Here is a 20,478-nt window from a genome sequence, read left to right on the forward strand (position 1 = left end):
ATGACTAATAAATAAACTTTAAGTTTAGGTGGATTGGCCATGCTAAATTGTCCCTTAGCATCCAGAGATGTGTAGGTTAGGTGGATTAACAATGGGAAATGTATGGGGTTACGAGAATAGGGCCTTCAATATTCAGTACACACTCGATGGGCTGAAAGTCCTCTTCTGCAATGTAGTCTTTCTATTATTCTATAAATTCTTTGCTCCACAGTCATTGTATTCTAATTTTGATAGGAACAAGCTGACCAAACTGGATAATCTCATTTAAAACATAGGAAAAAAGCTTATTAGTGTCACAGGTAGGCTTTATTAACACTGCAATGATGTTACAGTGAAAATCGATAATTACATTGAATAGACACTACAGAAACGCGCCAATGGGTCCAAGCTGTCCGCTCTTCTTTATCACAGGCTCTATTCATGAACACCAGCCACCTCCTGTGTTGTTCTGCACAGGAAGTGACAATCTCCTGTGAATTTCAGATGGAGTTAACTCCCGTTAGTTGTATTCCTGGAGTCCTCATTGCTCAACCTCCCACTGCTCCACCCAGTCAAATAACCATTTCTCCCTTTCCAACAGAGAAGCACTAAGTTCAAACAGTTGATGGGCAATTATTTTAAATCTGCTATAATTTTACTCATGGGTTTCTGACTCACAGCAGTATCCAGGAGATTAATCTTCCAATCCTGAAATTTCCAGCACAATCCCTTTACAGCACAGGAGGAGGCTATTTGGCCTATCTTATCCATGCTGGTCAACAAAGATCTGGCTGTACTAATCCTATTTTCCGGCTTTTGACCTATAGCCCGGGGAGGGTATGGCTGCGCAAGTGAATATCTAAATCCCGGAGGATTGGGGATTCCAGCTTCAGGTATGGCAGGATTCCAGGAGATTTGAGTGTTAGTTATAAGGCTAGCATTTGTTGCCCATCTCTAATTGCCCTTGACATGTGAGTGGCTTGTTAAGCCATTTTACTCAGCTTTTCAGAGTTAACCAGATTGCTGTGGGTTTGGAGTCATATGTAAACCAGACTGGGTAAGGACAGCAGATGCCCATTCCCAACAAGGATAAGTGAACCAGATAGTTTCTCTGACCATAAATGATGGATTCACGGTCACCATTACTGAGGACGTTTACAATTCCAGATTTTTAGTTATTTATTAGTTCGGTTGAAGTTCTACCAGTTGGTGTGATGGGATTTGAAGCCATGTCTCCAAGAGCACTAGCCTGGGCCTCTGGATTACGAGACAAGTGACAACCAGTATCTCCCCTAAACTGGAGGAGAAAGCATTCAATCACCCTTTTGAACAGCATTCTGCTTTCTTTGTATAATCTAATGACACTGCATTATGGTTAGTAGGCTGATGTCAATTTTTTAAAATATTTTTACTATTGCCACAAGTAGGCTTATATTAACACCGCAATGAAGTTACTGTGAAAATCCCTTAGTCGCCACACTCCTATGCTTGTTCAGGTACACTAAGGGAGAATTTAGCAGACACGGGGAGAACATGCAGACTCCACACAGATAGTGACCCATGCTGGGAATCAACCCCCGATCACTGATGCTGAGAGGCAACAGCACTAATCACTGTGCCACTATGTCAGCCTGGCATTTATTGCTCTTTCCAACTTGCCCATGGGCAATTGAGGGTCAACCACATTGCTGTGGCTCTGGACTTACACGTACGCCTGACCGCATAAGGGCAGCAGATTTCCTTCCATAAAGGACATTAGTGAACCAGATGGGCTTTGGAAGTTGGAATGTGGTTAGCTGGAGCAAAATAGGTCTCTGCAGTGCAGGCTGCAGCGGGGAAACAAAATGCTGAGGTGCTACAGTGGCACTATTGATAGGAAGGTGTAACTACACAGTGATAAGAAGGACTGCAGCATTTACTGACTGGTGACAAGCTAGGAACTATACAGCAGTGGAGTGACTGAGGGGGTTGATGCACAGAACATAGATCATGAGTGGACCATAAGGCCCTTTAAGACTGCTCTGTCATTCAATATGATCATGGCTGACCTTCATCCTCAGTTCCACTTTCTAGCCTCTCCTCATATCCCTTGATTCCCTGAGACCAAAGCTCTGCGCATCAGCTGAGGGTTAGTGGGCAGGTACAAAAAAATTTTTTAAATGCTAATAGCAAGTTAGCCTCTATCGCAAAAATGTTAGGATACAAAGGGGTGGACGTCAAATTGTTGATGTATAAAGTTCTGATTAAACCATTTATGGAGTTCTGCATTCAATTCTCCCTGATCCTCAAAGAGGAAATATTAGTGGAAAAGGTGTAGCTCAGATTTGCCAGAAAGATATCTGGGCTAAAAGAGCAAAATTATGAGGATTGGTTTGCATTCCCTTGAGTACAGAAACAGGGATAATCTAATTGAGATGTCTTTGAGATAATTAAATGATTGAATAGGAAAGGATAGAGAGAAATTACTTCCTCAGTGGATGGGGAGGAAGTGGTGATTCAAAACAAGAGCTATAACATTAAAAATAGCGAAGCAATTCAAGGGTGATGGTAGGAAATACTTATTCACGTTTACTTTTTTTTAATTCATGAGACATGGGCATCGCTTGCGGGTCAGCATTTATTGCCCATCCCTGGTTGCCCGAGGGCAATTGAAGGTCAACCACATTGCTGTGGCTCTGGAGTCACATGTAGGTTGGACCAAGTAAGGATGGCAGATCACAGAAACCCTACAGTGGAGAAGGAAGCTATTCAGCTCTTTGAGTCTACACCAACAACAATCCCATTTAAGCTTTATCTCTGTAATATTTTCCACATGTTTACCACACTACTCCCTTTAATCTACACATTCCAGGATGCTAAGGGACAATTCAACATGGCCAATGCACCTAACCCGCACAACTTTGGACTACGGGAGGAAACCGGAGCACCCAGAGAAAGCCACAGTGAGAATGTGCCAACTTCACACAGAGTGTCCCAAGCCAGGAATCGAACCGGGTCCCTGGAGCTGTGAGGCAGCAGTGCTAACCACTATACCACCGTGCCGTTCCTTTCCAAAAAGACAATAGTGAACCAAATGGGTTTTTCCGACAATCGTATCATAGTCATCAGTAGGTTCTTAATTCTAGATACTTTTTTTTAAAACTGAATTCAAATTCCACCATCTAGTGGAAAGCTGGAACTTTCTTGTCTCCAAAAACTGCTGAGGCTAAGACAATTGAAAATTTCAAACCTGAGATAGATACATGGCTTGCTCAGAAAAGCTTTTAAAAGAACTGAAATCAAGATGAATAAATTGAGTTAAGATAGCGATCAACCATGATCAAAGCGAAGGAGGAGCAAGCTCAAGAAGCCCATTCCTCAGTCAAGTGATCATTTATGCAAGAACCGAGTCAGCATTTGCGTTGGCAAGTTATTCAGATGGTACAATTTGAAGCAATTAGGAATATAGAATAGAACCCTACCGTGCAGAAACAGACCCTTCAGCCCATCGAGTCTGCACCGAACACAATCCCACCCAGGCCCTACCCCCATCTCCCTACATATTATACCCACTAATCCCTCTAACCTGTGCATCCCTGGACACTAAGGGGCAATTTATTAGCATGGCCAATCAACCTAACCCGCACATCTTTGGACTGTGGGAGGAAACCGGAGTACCCGGAGGAAACCCACGCAGACACGAGGAGAATGTACAAACTCCACGCAGACAGTGACCCGAGCCGGGAATCAAACCCAGGACCCTACAGCTGTGAAGCAGCAGTGCTAACCACTGTGCTACTGTGCCGCTCCAAGAAGTCCAGTCTTTGATTGGACTATTCCCTTTCTACAACCATAATATTTATTTTTGCAGTGTCAAACTGGACCAACCCAGTACAAGCATACTTGTATATTGAGCCCATTCTTTTTTCCCCCCATGAATTACTAGCGGTGCTTTCAAAAACATTTAATTTCAGCAATTAGATTCTGCGTAACGTATTTGAGACTCGAAAAGAAAGAAGATTTCTAGTTTGCTGACTGACGATTCCTAATGTTCGAAGCAACATTCGACAAATAGCGAGTAAACAAATTAAAAGAGTGATAGTCATTAAATCAGTGTGTATATCTATCCTGCGAAGTTCAGCCAAGAACCAACATGCTAAACACAAAGAAAGTTATTGGTAGGAAAGGAAGGGCTTCTGTCTTTGGCTTAATAAGAGAGCCCAGCTGTGAATTTCCAACATTTCCATTAACCTGCTCCTCAACCATAAAATTAATTCCGTCTTGGTAGCACTGCAGAGAAGCTGGAGGGTAACGGCAACTTGTAAGGTCTGAACATTATGCTAATGGAGTTAAATGTGTGAAAAAATACACAGAATCTGGTAGCAAGTAATGAACTCTGACAGAAAAGCACAAAGTGATAATCACAAACAACTCCTTAGGGAACCTTCTGAAGACAATTTACAGCAAAAAGCTTACTATCTGAAGTTAGCATACTGACACTGCCCATGTTTGACTCAACATCACTTCAAACTGAACCCCTTACATCAAACAAATTTTTTTGTGTAATCTTTCATCCAAAATCTGCTTTGTAGAATTTTAAAACTCATGTTCTCCCCTGCAGCACTGGCGATGTTCAAAGCTCCCGTTAAAATGTCATTTTGTCTGTGGTTCTTTTTGTTCATTGGGTTGTCCATCTAAATATTTTGCACGGCTGCACCAATGCGTTATTTCCCCCAGTTCACCACCTGCAGCCCAGGGTGCAGCATGGCTACAGATCCACACAGCTTGAACACAGGTGCAGCTCCTCAGTGCCACCATCGAGCATCGACACTCCTGAGAGCCCGATTTAAAGTCGCTCAAAACTCAATTCATTGCACAAACTTAAGACCAGGCCCTCGGTGTTACACAGGAGGATATGAGGGGGCAGGGGCTTCAGAGGGGATTTGAGAAAAACCTTTTTCACCCAGAGGGTGGTGGGAATCTGTAATGCGCTGCCTGGGAAGGTAGTGGAGGCTGGAGACCTTACAACCTTTAAAATATCATTGTATGGGCACTTGAAGTATCATAACATTCAAGGATGTGGGGCAATTGCAGGAAAATGGGATTACGTGTGCCTCTAGTGGAAGTTATTGTCGGTGCAGACTCAATGGGCCAAAGGGCCTTTCTACACTGTACGACTCCGTGATGGCTGTTTTTCGAAGCTCCTCATCTGACATGGGCTCAGCAGAGGTTGAGTGGTGTTGCTGAAAATTGGAAAGGAAGGCTCGGCAGCAAATGGGAACTGCCGTTGCCAGCCATAGAGCACAGCGTGAAGCCACACCATGGAAAGAGTCTCCCTGAAGGCAGCCAAGGACATAGAGGCCTGGGAGGACATGCTTAAACTGAAGGAAAGGTGCCAGCAAACATTACATGGAAAGGAAGTTTGGAAGAGTGTACAAATTATGTCCTGGGAGCTCAGCTCTGAATAATACTGCAACTGACTGAAAAAGACAAAAGGAAACCCCTGGCTTCTTCAATTAGAATCCTGACTGACCAATTTGGAAAGCTAACAGTAACAGTCTGCATTGCAGAGGCACATGAATGATTAGGCAGAATTGCACTGCTAATGAGTGCACACTGCAACTGTAACACTCACTAGAAGTAATCTATAGACAGAAAGCAATTGCGAAGGAAACTGGTATTGTAACGAGTGTGCACGAAAAGCAACATAACGATTTGTTCATATTATCTGCAACTTTACTCATTCGTGTAATCATTGCACTTGATTTATGCTACCAAGAGCCTGACTCGGGGAATATCCTAACCCAGACCCACCTCGGTGAAGGTGTCCTGAAACGTGCATAGGGATTCAGGATGGTGTCAGGACCTCCCACCCCGGTTGCAGGCCCTAGGGGGCTAAGAGCGCTGGGCTTGCCAAGTTGGACTGGTTATTTCTGACCATTTGTCATAAATGCCCTCTATCTCTCACACCTGCTCATCCAATACCCAGGGCCCCTCATATACCCCATGCCAACACATGTCTCCCGGTATTTCCACTTTGGCATATATGCCATTTCAATTCACTCTCCACGCAACTCAATGCTAACTCATTCCTTTCTAAGCTCATTCACCCTGTGTAAACATGTACATGACCAACAAGTCATATAATGACAATGTCAATGCTGAGAAAGTAAGTCTCAGTCAAAAATATTCTTTGAAACAATGGTTGTGCCTAAAATCCAACAAAAAAGTAAATCAGACCATTAACACATCAATAAGAGACTTCAAACACTTCACATCTCCTAATCTTATCCAAATAAATATTGAGACATGGATAATAAAGATCTTAGAAAGAACAACTTGTTATAACCATTTAACGATGTCAATAATTCACTTCACTTTGTCAAAACAGAATCTCTGCACAGCCCACATTTTTACTGGTCTGGACTCCTTGTCAATCATGCAAAATGAGGATAGGCGCATCTGGGTTAGCAACTGTCCAGTGAATTCTGGTGCCTGGGTGCCAGGCAACTGAAGATACTGCCACCAATTGTGGAGTAATTAAAATTAAGGATGCAAAGTTTAATGTTTATTTATTAGCGTCACAAGTAGGCTTATATTAACATTGCAATGAAGTTATTGTGAAAATCCCCTGGTCGCCACACTCTGGCTCCTGTCTGGATACACTGAGGGAGAATTTAGCAAGGCCAATGCATCTAACCAGCACGTCTTTTGGACTGTGGGAGGAAACCGGAGCAACCGGAGGAAACCCATGCAGACGCAGAGAACATGCAGATTCTGCAAGGAAGCTAGCGTTAGAAGGGCACAGACAACAGAATGGGACTTGCTGCAAGTTAGACATGAGCAGCAGCGCTTTGGAGGGTGGATGATGGCAGAGCAGCCAGGAATGTGTTGGAAGAATCAATTCTAGAAGTAACAAAAGGCATGAATGAGGGTTTCAGCAGTGGATAAACTGAGACCGGGTGAAGTTGGGCAATGTTATGGAGGTGGAAACAGGAGGTCTCAGCAATGGCACAAATTTTCCGGTAGTTGTCCAGATCCGATTTGTTTCTTGCCTCTGCACACCTTTTCCAAGTTTTCATAGAATCCCTATAGTGCAGGAAGCAGTCGTTCGGCCCATCAAGTCTGCATCGACCACAATCCCACCCGGGCCCTATTCCTGTAACCCCACCTATTTACTCTGCTAATCCCCATGTCACTAAATTCAATTTAGCATGGCCAATCAACCTAACCCGCACATCTTCGGAGTGCGGAAGAAAACCGGAGCGCCGGAGGAAACCCACACAGACATGAGGAGAATGTGCAAACTCCACACAGAGTGATCTGGTGCCAGAATTGAACTCGAGTCCCTGGCGCTGTAAAGCAGCAGTGCTAACCACTGTGCCACCATGCCACTGGTTTTGAGTGGATATTTATGGGCAGCAGGCACAGTGCTCAGCCACTGCTTCACAGCATCAGGGACCCGGGTTGAATTCCAGCTTTGGCGGTGGGAACTTTGCACATTCATAAGAACATAAGAAATAGGAGCAGGAGTAGGCCATCTAGCCCTTCGAGCCTGCCCCACCATTCAATAAGATCATGGCTGATCTGTCACAGCTCAGTTCCACTTTCCCGCTTTCTCCCCATAACCCTTAATCCCCTCTCTTATCAAAAACACATCAACCCGCGTCTTAAAAATATTTAGCGAGGCAGCCTCCACCACTTCAACGGGCAGAGAATTCCAGGAGATTCACCACCCTTTGAGTGAAGAAGTTCCTCCTCAACTCCGTTCTAAACCGCCCCCCTTTTATCTTGAGGCTGTGCCCCCTAGTCCTACTGTCTTTTTTGAGCGGGAAGAGTCTCTCCACCTCTATCCTGTCCATCCCATTCATCATCTTATACGTCTCAATGAGATCTCCCCTCATTCTTCTAAACTCTAACGAGTACAAGCCTTATTCAGCCTCTCCTCATAGCTCAACCCCCTCAACTCCACTATCAGCCTAGTAAACCTCCTCTGCACTCCTTCCAAAGCCAAAATATCTTTGCGCAGGTGCGGCGCCCAAAACTGCACACAGTACTCCAGCTGCAGCCTCACCAATGCCCCATACAGCTGCAGCAAGACCTCCCTACTTTTATATTCAATCCCCCTCGCTATGAAGGCCAGCATCCCATTCGCCTTCCTGACCACCTGCTGCACCTGCAAGCTGGGTTTTTGCGACTCATGCACAAGGACCCCGAGGTCCCTCTGCACCATCGCCTGCTGCTGTTTTTCGCCACGTAAGTAATAGTCCTTCCTACCATTCTTCCTACCAAAGTGGACCACCTCACACTTGCCAACATTAAATTCCATTTGCCATTTCCTGGCCCATTCGCCCAGCCTATCTAGATCCTTCTGCAGACTCTCCACACCCTCCGCACAATTTGCCGTTCCCCCAATCTTGGTGTCATCAGCAAATTTCGACACCCTACACTCGGTTCCCTCCTCCAGATCATCTATATAAATGGTAAAAAGCTGAGGCCCCAGCACCGACCCCTGGGGCACTCCACTAGTCACCATCCGCCAATCCGAATAGCACCCGTTGACCCCCACTCTCTGCCTCCTATTTGACAACCAATCCTCTATCCACGCTAACACCCTACCCCCAACTCCATGTCCCTCGACCTTCTGCAATAACCTCTTGTGAGGTACTTTGTCAAACGCCTTCTGAAAATCTAGAAAGACCACATCCACCGGCTCTCCTCTATCCACCGCCCTAGACACATCCTCATAGAACTCCAGTAAATTTGTCAGACACGACTTCCCTTTAACGAAACCGTGCTGCGTCTGCTCTATCAAGCAATTCCCTTCAAGATGCCTCGCAATTTCCTCCTTAATGACAGATTCTAACATTTTACCTACCACAGACTAACCGGCCTATAATTCCCCGCCTTTTGCCTGGCACCCTTCTTAAACAACGGCGTAACATTAGCCGTTTTCCAATCATCCAGCACTTCCCCGGAATCCAGCGACGTCTGGAAAATAACCACCAAGGCATCCACTATCACCTCCGCCATTTCTTTCAGAACCCTCGGATGCATTCCATCCGGTCCTGGGGACTTGTCCACAATCAGCCCCTCCAGTCTGTCGAGCACCGCCTCTCTAGTAACAGTAATGTCATTAAGACCCTCCAGTCTTATCACCTTTCCATTGCTAACACCCGGCAAATTATTCACGTCCTCCTCCATGAAGACAGAAACAAAAAAGTTATTCAATACCTTAGCCATATCCTCATCCCCTACCACTAGGTCCCCTTTCTCATCCTCTAAAGGACCAACATTCACCCTAGCCAGCCTCTTCCTTTTTATATATTTATAAAAACTCTTGCTATCCTTTTTTTATATTAAGCGCTAGCCCAGCTTCATAGTTTCTCCTACCCTTCTTTATCAACTTCTTTGTCAATCTTTGTTGACATTTAAACCTCTCCCAATCCTCTTCTCGCCCACTACTCTTAGCTACTCTAAATTCCTCCGCTTTTAATTTAACACTTTCCTTCACCTCCTTCGTTATCCACGGCTTATTACCTCTCTTCCTACTATCCTTTTTGACCATCGGAATAAATTTCCGCTGAGCACCAAGAAAGATCTCCTTAAAGATCCTCCACTGCTCCTCAACAGACCCTCCCTCCAACGCGCTCCCCCAGTCCACATTCGCCAATTCTTCTCTCATCCTACCGTACTCCCCTCTATTCAAACAGAGGACGCGTGTCCAGGAACCCACTTTCTCCTCCTCCATCTGCACCAGAAATTCCACCATACAATGATCACTCTCCCCAGGTGCAGGTTAGATTGATTGGCTGCGTTCAATTGCCTCTCAGTGTCAGGGAGAATAGGGTAAATACATGGGTGAGGCTGTTGTCAGTGCAGACTCGATGGGCCAAATTGCCTCTTTCTGTACTGTAGGGATTCTATGATTCTATCCTATGATTGACAAAAACATCACAGAAACAAAGTTTGGAGCTTGTCTGAAGATTCCTGATATGACAAAAGACATTACAGCAGTTTTGGAAGTGGTTTAAAGCATATAGCAGAAGGTCCTCAGAGGGTTAGGTTTGAAAAAGCAGCGCTGGGTTGTGGTAACCAAACTACATGGCCTTGGAAGATCCCATTCTCCCAGGCAGACCTGCTGAACGAATTGATCTCACTCAGCGTGAGGTAAAGGGACACAAAGTGGCTTAACAGTTCAGTGAACTTTATTAGAAACACAAACATGCACATCTAGTGAGAACAGGGCCAGGCACATGTATAACGATCAAAGAGCTGTTCTTGCCCCCAGCTGACTAAGCAAAACCATTTCTACTTTTTTTAAAAATAGCCTCATCACTTCAGTTTCAGGTGCTGAAAGCTGAAAGGAATATATGTGACAATATAAATGTTACAGCATGACAAATCCCTTTTTAATTTAGGTTATGGGCCAATATGCATTTCATTCTGCCAGTGCTTTATTTTACTGGCACCACTCCGTGTTCTGCAATGCAATCAAACAGCTTAAAATGCTCCCCAGGCCACTAGCTGAAGAAAATTCCACCAGAAAAGTTACGGGCCTCAGTATTAGAGGGGATTAGCAATTCCATTTGTGCAAGTTAGGCTGTGGCACATTTATAAAGGAGGGCGGGGGGGTGGAGCAGCAGCAGGATTCACTTTACAAATGCAGCATTTCACATCAATGCTGCAGTTTTGGCATAAGTGCAACATAAATCCAGACTGAAGGCCGAATATGGATACAGGGTCTTACTTCATTTTGCCCCAGGGTCGGCTTAAGTTCAGAACTGCCGATGGACATGTTTGGAGACGGGTGTGAAACTTAAAACCACTTTGTCTCGATGCTGAATCTGCAATGCAAAGCGTCCTCAAGTTCAGTTGGTCTACAGAAATTTTGTAGAATTCAATGTCCTTCCCCAAAACCAGTTTGGCAGCAGGGAGAGCATTTAATTGGGCATGAAGGTGCCAAGTGGGGGCTCCAATTTGCCTTCCCGCTTCTGCCCTAAACAAAATCATAGTAAGATGTCTCACAACACCAGGCTAAGGTCCAACAGCACTCACCTGATAAAGGAGCAATGCTCTGAAAGCTCGTGATTCCAAATAAACCTGTTGGACTTTAACCTGGTGTTGTGAGACTTCTTACGTGCCCACCCAGTCCAACACCAGCATCTCCACCTCATAGCTCCTAAATAAAACCAGGCAGAAAGACTTGTGAATGGACTTCATGTCCCATAATTGAGCCCAAACTGCTTTTGAATGGATAAGAGGGGAAAAAAATAGAAATGCATTTTCTAGGAGATGGTAAGGACAAAACTGAAGAACAAATTCAAAATTTCTCACTTGGTTTGGAGTTTTGAAGGACCTACCAACAGAAAGTAAAATTTGATGCATCCTTCACAGATCGTTGAATTTTCCAGTGATGAGCTGAAAGAGAAGGTATATGGGATATTTGCCTGTATGAGTCTAGGCATTAAGAGTAGGGAGGTTATGATGGAGTGTATAAAATGCTTGTTGGAATTGAACATGACAGGAACCATGATTGTTTTAAGAATGGCCATACTAAGTCTGAAAATGCCCACTTGGAAGCTAAGCAAACTCAGGTCTGGTTAGTACTTGGATGGGAGATTGGTCTGGAAATATCAGGCATTAATCGCCATTGGAGTAGCATACCAGAGACCAAGGGTGATCTCTGGTGACTCGAGTTCGAATCCCAACACAGCAGATGGTGAAATTTGAAGTTAATAAAATTCTGGAATTGAAGGTCTACTGATGACAAAGAAACAATTGCTGATTGTCCTAAAAACCCAAGTGGTTCACTAATGTCTTTTAGGGAAGGAAATCTGCTGGCCTTACATGGTTTGGCCGACATGTGACTCCAGACCCACAGCAACGTGGTTGACTCTTAAATGTCCTTGAAATGGCCTAGTAAGCCATTTCACCAGTTGAGGGGTAATTAGGGATGGGTAACAAATGCTGGCCTAAGCAGCGATATCCACATGCCATGAATCAGTTAAGAAATATTTATAAAATACTCATGATGCTACAGCTAGAGTACTCTTATGGTTGCCATACCATAAGAAAGATGTGATTGCACTGAAAAAAATGCAGAGGAGTTTCACCAGGATGTTGCCTAGGCTGCAGGGTTTCAGCAATGAAGAAAGGCTGGTTAGACTGGGGTTGTTATCCTTAGTGCGTGGAAGGCTGAGGGGGCATCTGATTGAGGTGTGCAAAATTATGAGGTACATAGACAGGGTGGACAGGAAGAAACTTCTCCCTTAGTAGAGGGGCCAATAACCAGGGGGCTTAGATCCATGTGGAAAAAGATACAAAAGTCTGAGACATGTGCTAACCGACTCAAGAACAACTTCTTCCCTATTGCCATCAGACTTTTGGAATGTATCTACCTTGCATTAAGTTGATCTCTCTCGACAACCTAGTAATGATATAACACTACATTCTCCACTCTCTCCTTTCCTTCCCTATGTACAGTATGTTTTGTCTGTATAGCGCGCAAAAAATACTTTTCACTGTATCCCAATACATGTGACAATAATAAATCAAATCAAAACAAACAGATTTAAAGTAAGGCGTAGGAAATTTAGGAGGGGGGCGTGGTTTGAGGAAAATCTCTTTCAGCCAGAGAGTGGTGGGAATCTGGAACTCACTGGCTGAAAGGGTGGTAGAGATGGGAACTCTCATAGCATTTAAGAAGCATTCAGATGAGCACCTGAAAATGGGATTAGAATAGGTTAGATGCTGGATGGCTGGGGCAGATACGATGGGTTGCAGAGTCTCTTGCTATGCTGTAAAATTCTATGACTTAATGAAGATGAGTTTCACTTGTGATCTCCACTGAGTGAAGGTCTGCCAGATCAGTGGTTGGGACATTGTGACTGGCCTGGGAGAAGAAAGGAAGAATTGCCAGACTGTCCACGTGATCACCAGCGAAGTGTACGTGTGTGGGTGAGTACACGACTGAGGATCCCAACCACCACCTCCCTGTCCCCCCCAACCCCACACACACAGACAAGTCCCATAGACACTTAGCATCAACCTTTATAGAATCATAGAACACTCAGAAGCCTTGTAGTGCAGAAGGAACCCACTCAGCCCTTCGAGCCTGCACTGACAACAATCTCATACAGGCCCTATCCCCTTAACCACGTATTTACAATGTTTATCCCCCTGACACTAAGGGCCAATTTAGCATGGCCAATCAACCTAACCAGCACATCTTCGGAGTGTGGGAGGAAACTGGAGCACCCGGAGGAAACCCATGCAGAGATGGGGAGATTGACTGTGTGGGGTTTGCACAGTCACCCGAATCGAACCAAGGTCCCTGACGTTGTGAGGCAATGGTTCTAACTACTGTGCCACCATGCAGTCCTATATATTTCAAGAAGTTACTTGAGTGAGGTCACGGAGAGCATTATTGCAAAAGCACTGACCTGAACTAACCTGAGCAAGTTTATTTGAGTTGAAGTCAGAAATGGAGACGTGTATACCAGGAGTTGATGCCTGAAGTACGTGTTTTGGCACAATTTAAAAGCAGCTTAAGATTATCCAAGACCAATATGTTTAATTATCAGTGACAATCCTTCAGAAATGATAACGTGGTTCATGTTAGAATGATGAGCTTAAAGAAACTATAAGATGATGGCATCAAAAATCGAAATGGGGTCATTCTCAGATCTTTTTTCACATACTGAGAAACTGTGTGCAAGGTTCATTTTTTTTTCAAATTGCACTGCATCATGATCTCATTAATTTACAATTCACGTGGATTCTAGTTTCTTCATAATCCTTTCATTTCAAAATGTCACTGACAACTTGTGGTTATCTACAGCTAAACTTCACACTGAGATGAGTTAATGACTACATCGGTTTTAGAATGTGTGCATGAATAAAACAACATGTGTTTAAAGACTTTTAATAATTTTATTAATTGCCAGATTCAATGCTCAATTTAAAATTCCATGGAAGAGTTTCAGGGATTTGGTCTTATTCCCTCCCCACAACCCTCCCTCAATTTCTTTTCCTGACACTGACTGGATTATGAATCTAGCTTACCCATGACACTCAAGAAGCCATACTCCATGTGTGAGCCAAAATGTTGAAAGGCTCTTTGCCCATGAGGGAATTCACAGCCCAAGTCAATGCTGTCTTCACCAGGTATTTTTTTAAAATCACTATGGGATGTGGGCATTGTAATGACTTCAATCAGGCCACTGAGGTTGGCCTATTGGAATCTGAACTCCCTGATTAAGGGGTCAATTGATGGGCCAATCAGGGAGACTTTTCCTTGTACTTAACTGGGTGTGTCAGTTCCTCTGGCACATCCAAAGATCGACAGCCGGCACTCTGTACTGCTGTTGGAATTGTAAATAAAGGGATTTTGGTGAAGGGACCTCTGCCGCTAAAGACTTATCACAGGCATATACCAGCAATCATTGCCCATTTCTAGTTGCCCTTGAAAAGGTGCTGGTGAGCTGCCTTCTTGGATCACTATTGGCCTTGAGGTGTAGCTACACTCACAATGCTATTAGGAAGGTAATTCCAGGATTTTGACCCAGCGACAGTGAAAGAATGGCAATAAGTTTAGAAGTCATGAAGATGAGTGACTTGGAGGGGAACTTTCAGGTGTTGTTGTTCCCAGGTATCTGCTGCTCTTGTCCTCCTCTATGGTAGTGGTTGTGGGGTTGGAAGGTGCTGCCAAATGAACCTTGGTGAGTTCTTGCAGTACATCCTGTAGATGGTGTACACTGCTGCTACTGTGCATCGCTGATGGAGGAATTGTATGTTTGTGGAAGAGGAACCAATCAAGCAGGCTGCTTTGTCCTGGATGGTGTCATGTTTCTTGAGTGTTGTTGAAGAATATTCCATTAAACTTCTGACATGCCTTGTAGATGGGGGCAGGCTGTGGGGAGTCAGGAGGTGAGTTACTCGCCACAGGATTCTTCTTGCTCTGGTAGCCACAGTATTTACATGGTTAGCCCAATTCAGTTCCTGGTCAATCATAATCCCCAAAATGTTGATAGTCAGAGATGGTATGTTGTTGAATGCCAAGTGCCAATGTTTGGATTCTTTCTTGGAGGTGATCAATGCCTGGCACTTGTGAAGCGCAAATATTACTTGCCATTTATCAGCCCAAGCCTGAATATTGCCCAGGCCTTGCTGCATTTGGACATGGACTACTTCAGTGTCTGAGGAATCACGAATGGTGCTGAACATTGTTTGCTGATGACTGCACATCCCCATTTCTGACCTTATGATGGAAGGAGGATCATTGAAGTAGCTGAAGATGGTTGAGCCAAGGACATGACCCTGAGGACCTCCTGCAGCTGAGGTGATTGCCCTTCAAATCATTACAAACATCTTCCTTTGTGCCTGGTACAGACGACTCTAACCAGTGGAGGCGTTTGCCCCTGATTCCCATCGACTCCAGTTTTACTAGGGTTCCTTGATACCATACTCAGTCAAACATTGCCTTGATGTCAAGGGCAGTCACTCTCACCTCATCTCTAGCATTCAGCCTTCTTATCCATGTTTGGACCGAGGCTGTAATGTGGTCAGGAGCTGAGTGGCCATGGAGAAACACAAACTGAGCTTGACTGTGAACCCTTTGCCTTTTATGAATTGGAGCATCTGGAGGAAACCCATGCAGACACGGAAGAAGTGCACACTCTGCATAGAGAGCTACCGAAGCCAGTAAACCAACCTGAGCCCCTGGTGCTATGAGGCAGCAGTGCTAATTCAGAACAAATGAACCTCACCAAGAAATTGAGTTCAATTTGTTTGCAACGGATGACATTTAGACTTTTTAAGTTGAAAATTTAGAAGATTTCTTTTGATAATTTTTTTTTAAAAACAACAAAGGACATGATAGATTCACTTGTGTCTACTTGTCCATTTGTACCGGTGAGTTTAAGCTCCATACACCTTGTTTATGTTGGCAATAGAAAGCTGAAAGAGCGCCAAGATTTACTCTCATCAGTTTGACCCCCCAGGTAAAGGTGTTGAATTCCAATGCACCATTAAATAACACGTGGTTTTCAAAGTGCTGATTGCACCATTCAAAACTGGTAATAGATAAGGGGGAGGAAGGAAAGTTGCAAACTTGGTATGACCTTGATTTGAATGCAAGCCAAATATTGAAATTTCCACAGCACAAAGGTCATTTCGTATGCTATAAAGTATTTCCCAGGGAAGGGGGCGGCGGGGGGGGGGGGGGGGGGGCAGCAAACTAGAGGGCATAGGTTTAAGATGAGAGGGAAAAGATTTAAAAAGGACTTGAGGGGCATGCCAAGGGTGGTGCATGCATGGAATGAGCTGCCAGAGAAAGTGGTTGAGGCAGGTACAGTAGCAACATTTAAAAAGCATTTGTTAAGTACACATTGGGAAAAGGTTAGAGGGATATGGGTCAAATGTGGGCAATTGGGACCAGCTGGGAGGGCACCATGGCTGGCATGGAGTGGTTGGGATGAAGGGCCGGTTTCCATGCTGTGCTGCTCTATGACTCTGACTTTGTGAAGCAAGCCGCATCAGCTAGCAGCTCAACGACTTCAACAACACTGATATTGAAAAAGGTCTACATTGTTTAAAACAATGACATTTTTAAATAAATCAATGAGAAAGGCATGCTATGTACGACACTGCACTGAAGGAAAACGGGTCTCAAACAAATGGTCCTTTTCTTCAACATAGTCCTGATGCCGTGTTCCCTACATGTATTAACAACTCCTGGCAAATTGTATTCTCAAGTTCATTTTCTGTACTGTCTTTATACTACTATTTTGCCACAGTCTATCAAGTCTCAGGTGAAAGACAAATTCACTGGATTGGCAGTGAAGACTGGCAGGCAGGGAGACTCACTTTGAGGTTAGGTGTTCCATATCAATACCCATCTTCATCACCCGATAAATAGACTGTCCCAAGTGGCAGCACATCTGTCACGGTGGGAACGTGACATAAACTCTGAATGTTCCGGGCATCAAGATAGGACTTTTGGTTGATATCATCCAACGTGCATTGTGTATGTACAATAGCCAAAATATCACAGCAGATCTGTGCATGTTCATTTTACAGCTGATTTACACAGAGCCCAAACACATTATTTGGGCAGAAGCAGATTTAGATCATTTTATTGAGAAGAGAGCAACACAGAAATGCAGAAGAGTAGGCCAGTCTCTCTAATCCATTCCACCACTCTTGTGATAGTCAATCTCTACCGTAATTCCATTTACGATAACTGCATTTCACCCCCATGCAGGACGAAAGCAGTTAAAATTTATTTCCCTAATCATGGAACAGAACAAGGCACAACAAAAGGAAATTACAAGTGCAAGACCAAACAGCCACCTCAAACTTCTTTGCTTCAACAAGGTTAGGCACAGCACTCAGCTATTCTCAACGTGTCACATTTCATTCCAGGAGCGCAGGATCTTTAGGGAACCTTTACAGCTGTGGACAGCTTCACCTCTTCTTTAAATAACAACAGTCTTACCTGTCTGCATCTCCCAGGCCCACAGATGTGTTACGCTGGACATTCTCTCGCACGGCTGCCATCCCATCTGGCAAGCGGTTAAGCCGACGGGTATAAAGGCCCAAACCACCATCCGTCATGTATCTGGAACAGAGAAGGAAATATACTGCTTTCAGCTGCGATAAACTACAACAGATCAGTGCAGCCAAGTCAGTTCCCTGGAATAAGATCCTGGCATGCTGTGAACATCATTAATTGGCAGGACTCCACATTCCTTTTTCTTTCAATGCGATAAGGAGCACATGTATTTATTCATGTGGTGTTGCTTTCTTCTGAAATATGACTGCAACGCTTCCAATGGAATTTTATGGGGAAAGTATATTTACCAGCAATGGCAAGCTACCATCAGTATGCCTCAGTTACACAAGAGGTCAGAACGGAGCAACGGTAAGATCTCAAATTTTGACTATGTAACCATTGCAGCTTTAAAAATGTATTAAATCTTCATTTTGATATGCTACTTGGCAACAAGCCGAATACCAATTAGAGGAGAAGGACAGTAAAGAAAGCTACATTCCCTACAGGTTATCAGCATAATATGGATATAACTGACCTTTACATCTCTATTTATCTGTTATTTATTTCATCTAATCGCAATGCATTTTAAATTCCTTACATTTCTTAATGCATTACCATATTTGCTTTAGCTTGACTAATTTCTCTCAGTGAATTATCTGTCATTAACAGCACAGTTTCTCACACCCAATATTTTTCTGCTTTTAATAATAACAATTCAATTACCATTCCTCTCTGCTCCTTTTTTTTTCTGGCTACAGGATATTGCTTAGGTTTCATCTGATGTCCTGCTCAGGATTTTTAATACACCAAATTCCTCCTCCAGAACTTTGTTTGCCATTCCTCATGTTGTCTCCGATCTCGCTCCCTACTGCTGACCTTCAAAACAAATCTCTGATTGTATTCAACAGCCCTTTGTTGCATTTAGAAAATGCTATCAGGCAATAAGCATCAAAACATCTGTCTCATTTGTGAGCTCCTCCTCACAGCTGACACACGAAGCATGAAGCAAGCCACATAATGAGCTCTCTCAGACCTGCAATCACCAGTTATGTACAGATGTAACGACAAAGTCAAAATCCTCTCATACCTGCCAGTGCGAGAGGGTGTACGTGGGAATGGGTGTGATTCCAATGGAACACACATTTGGTCATGTGTTGTTTTTATATTGCCCTTGTTGGGTTGTTTCCACCAGTGGCTCCCATTGAGTTGCATTAAAAATACCAAGAGACGTAAAACTAGGCTTTGCAGTGGCTTGGGCAGTACTTGGGCAATGAGAGCACTTCAAAAAGGGCAATGAACCATTTGGATTTATCTTGGTGTTGGAGATAGAGTGCCAAATATAATTTAAGAGAATAAATGTTAGTAGGAGACATATCTTGGCAATGGTAGTTTGGATCTGAGTTGACCATCTGTGGCCAAATGCATTATGTCACAGCTGATGTGGATAAGGCTTCAGTACGGCAGAGACTGTTGGTCTTCACACTTCTAATAAGGTTACGAGTGTAAAGTACATAGACATGTTTTGCAATAAAATGTAAACCAAAGCCTCCTGTCAAAGGTTTAGGGTGGTCATTGACATTCCTCTCCTGGCAAGCGCGTCTCAGCCTCCGATTGCTTGGATTTGGCAATCTAAGCATGTGCAATGCAGATAATCTCCCATCCTACACCATTTTGATCCAAAACGATGGGCTTGACTTTCCAGCCACACTCGCTCCAAAACCGGCAAATCCCGCCCAAGGTCAATGAACCTTTGCACAGTCCGCTCCCTGCCCAATACAATTCTTGTGGCGAGCAGGATGGAAAAATTCCCCCAATAACTCTAGGCTTTAAAATTAATCAGAACTCTCTTCAACCCATGAACATATCGGCACAGTGGTTAACACTGCTGCTTCACAGCACCAGCGACCGCGGTCAATTCTGGCCTTGGGTCACTGTGTGTAGAGTTTGCACGTTCTCCCCGTATCTGCGTAGGTTTCCTCTGGATGCTTCGGTTTCCTCCCACATTCCAAAGAGGTGGATCGGCCATGCTAAATTGCCTCTCAGTATCAAGAGGATTAGCAGGATAAATGCATGAGGTTATGGGGATGGGCCATGGGTGGGATTGTTGTCAGCGCAGGCTCAATGGGTTGAATAACCTCCTTCTGCACTGTAGGGATTCTATGATAGTATGATATTGCAGACTTTTTTAGTTCAAAACAAGCTGGGAGTAAAACTTTGGTCCAGTCGAGATTTCACAGAAAAACGAGCTGGGATTTTCTGTACCGGTAGAATGCTAATTTAAACTGGCAAGGGTTGGCAGAAGCTTGGAAAGGTGGGAAAGATTTGTGCAACCTGAGAGCCATCTGCCTGAATCCCAAAATTAAATCAATTTAAATATATCAGAGGGTGCGAGTCTCATCTTCATCTCTCTCCAGAAGAATTGATTTTGGCAGGCTGCCTCTGGAGAGGCCAAACAAAATTTTGAAACAATTTTAATTCAAAAATCCTGCCTAAATCAACTGAATGATCCTCTCATCGGCTGCACTAGCTGAGATGACCTGTCCAATTTTAAGTGATACTTAAATCTCTGTTGAATATTAGAAATGTTCTGGCATTTTTCCAGTTACTACTATAAGGTGATAAGAAGTCCATCATACTCATGTCTTCGGAATACAACTGGCGACATTGGGGCAGATGTATTCAATAACCCATTATTTCCAGATGAAATTCCTGGGATTTTTCTGTTACTCAGCAGAAACATCTTATTTGCAGCACGCAAATGCCAAGCAATAGCTATTTTCCAACAGGAGAGACACTCAATGGCATTGCATCGCACCAACAACACCCTGAGGGTTATCATTGACCAGGAACTGAATACTGACAGCCACGTAAATACTGGGGCTACAAGTGCGGGTCAGTGGCTGGGACTACTATGGCAACCAACTTCTGCCTCCCCGAAGCATGCCCACCATCCTCAAGGCACA

The 20,478-nt window shown here is 44.0% G+C and overlaps 1 protein-coding gene across 10 annotated transcripts in view; it reads right to left on the reverse strand.

The window, feature by feature from the left end:
* The window catches only part of nav2a (neuron navigator 2a), an 806,339-nt gene that overhangs the window by 170,667 nt on the left and 615,194 nt on the right, over window positions 1–20,478 (reverse strand). For all 10 annotated transcript variants that reach the window (XM_080189918.1, XM_080189922.1, XM_080189916.1 and 7 more), the window contains one exon: window positions 17,459–17,581. In XM_080189918.1, the coding sequence (XP_080046044.1) occupies window positions 17,459–17,581 (123 nt within the window). The remainder of the gene's footprint in view (window positions 1–17,458; window positions 17,582–20,478) is intronic.

This window comes from Carcharhinus amblyrhynchos, chromosome 6 (assembly GCF_965287045.1).
Source record: "Carcharhinus amblyrhynchos chromosome 6, sCarAmb.v2.hapA, whole genome shotgun sequence".
Classification (NCBI taxonomy): domain Eukaryota; kingdom Metazoa; phylum Chordata; class Chondrichthyes; order Carcharhiniformes; family Carcharhinidae; genus Carcharhinus; species Carcharhinus amblyrhynchos.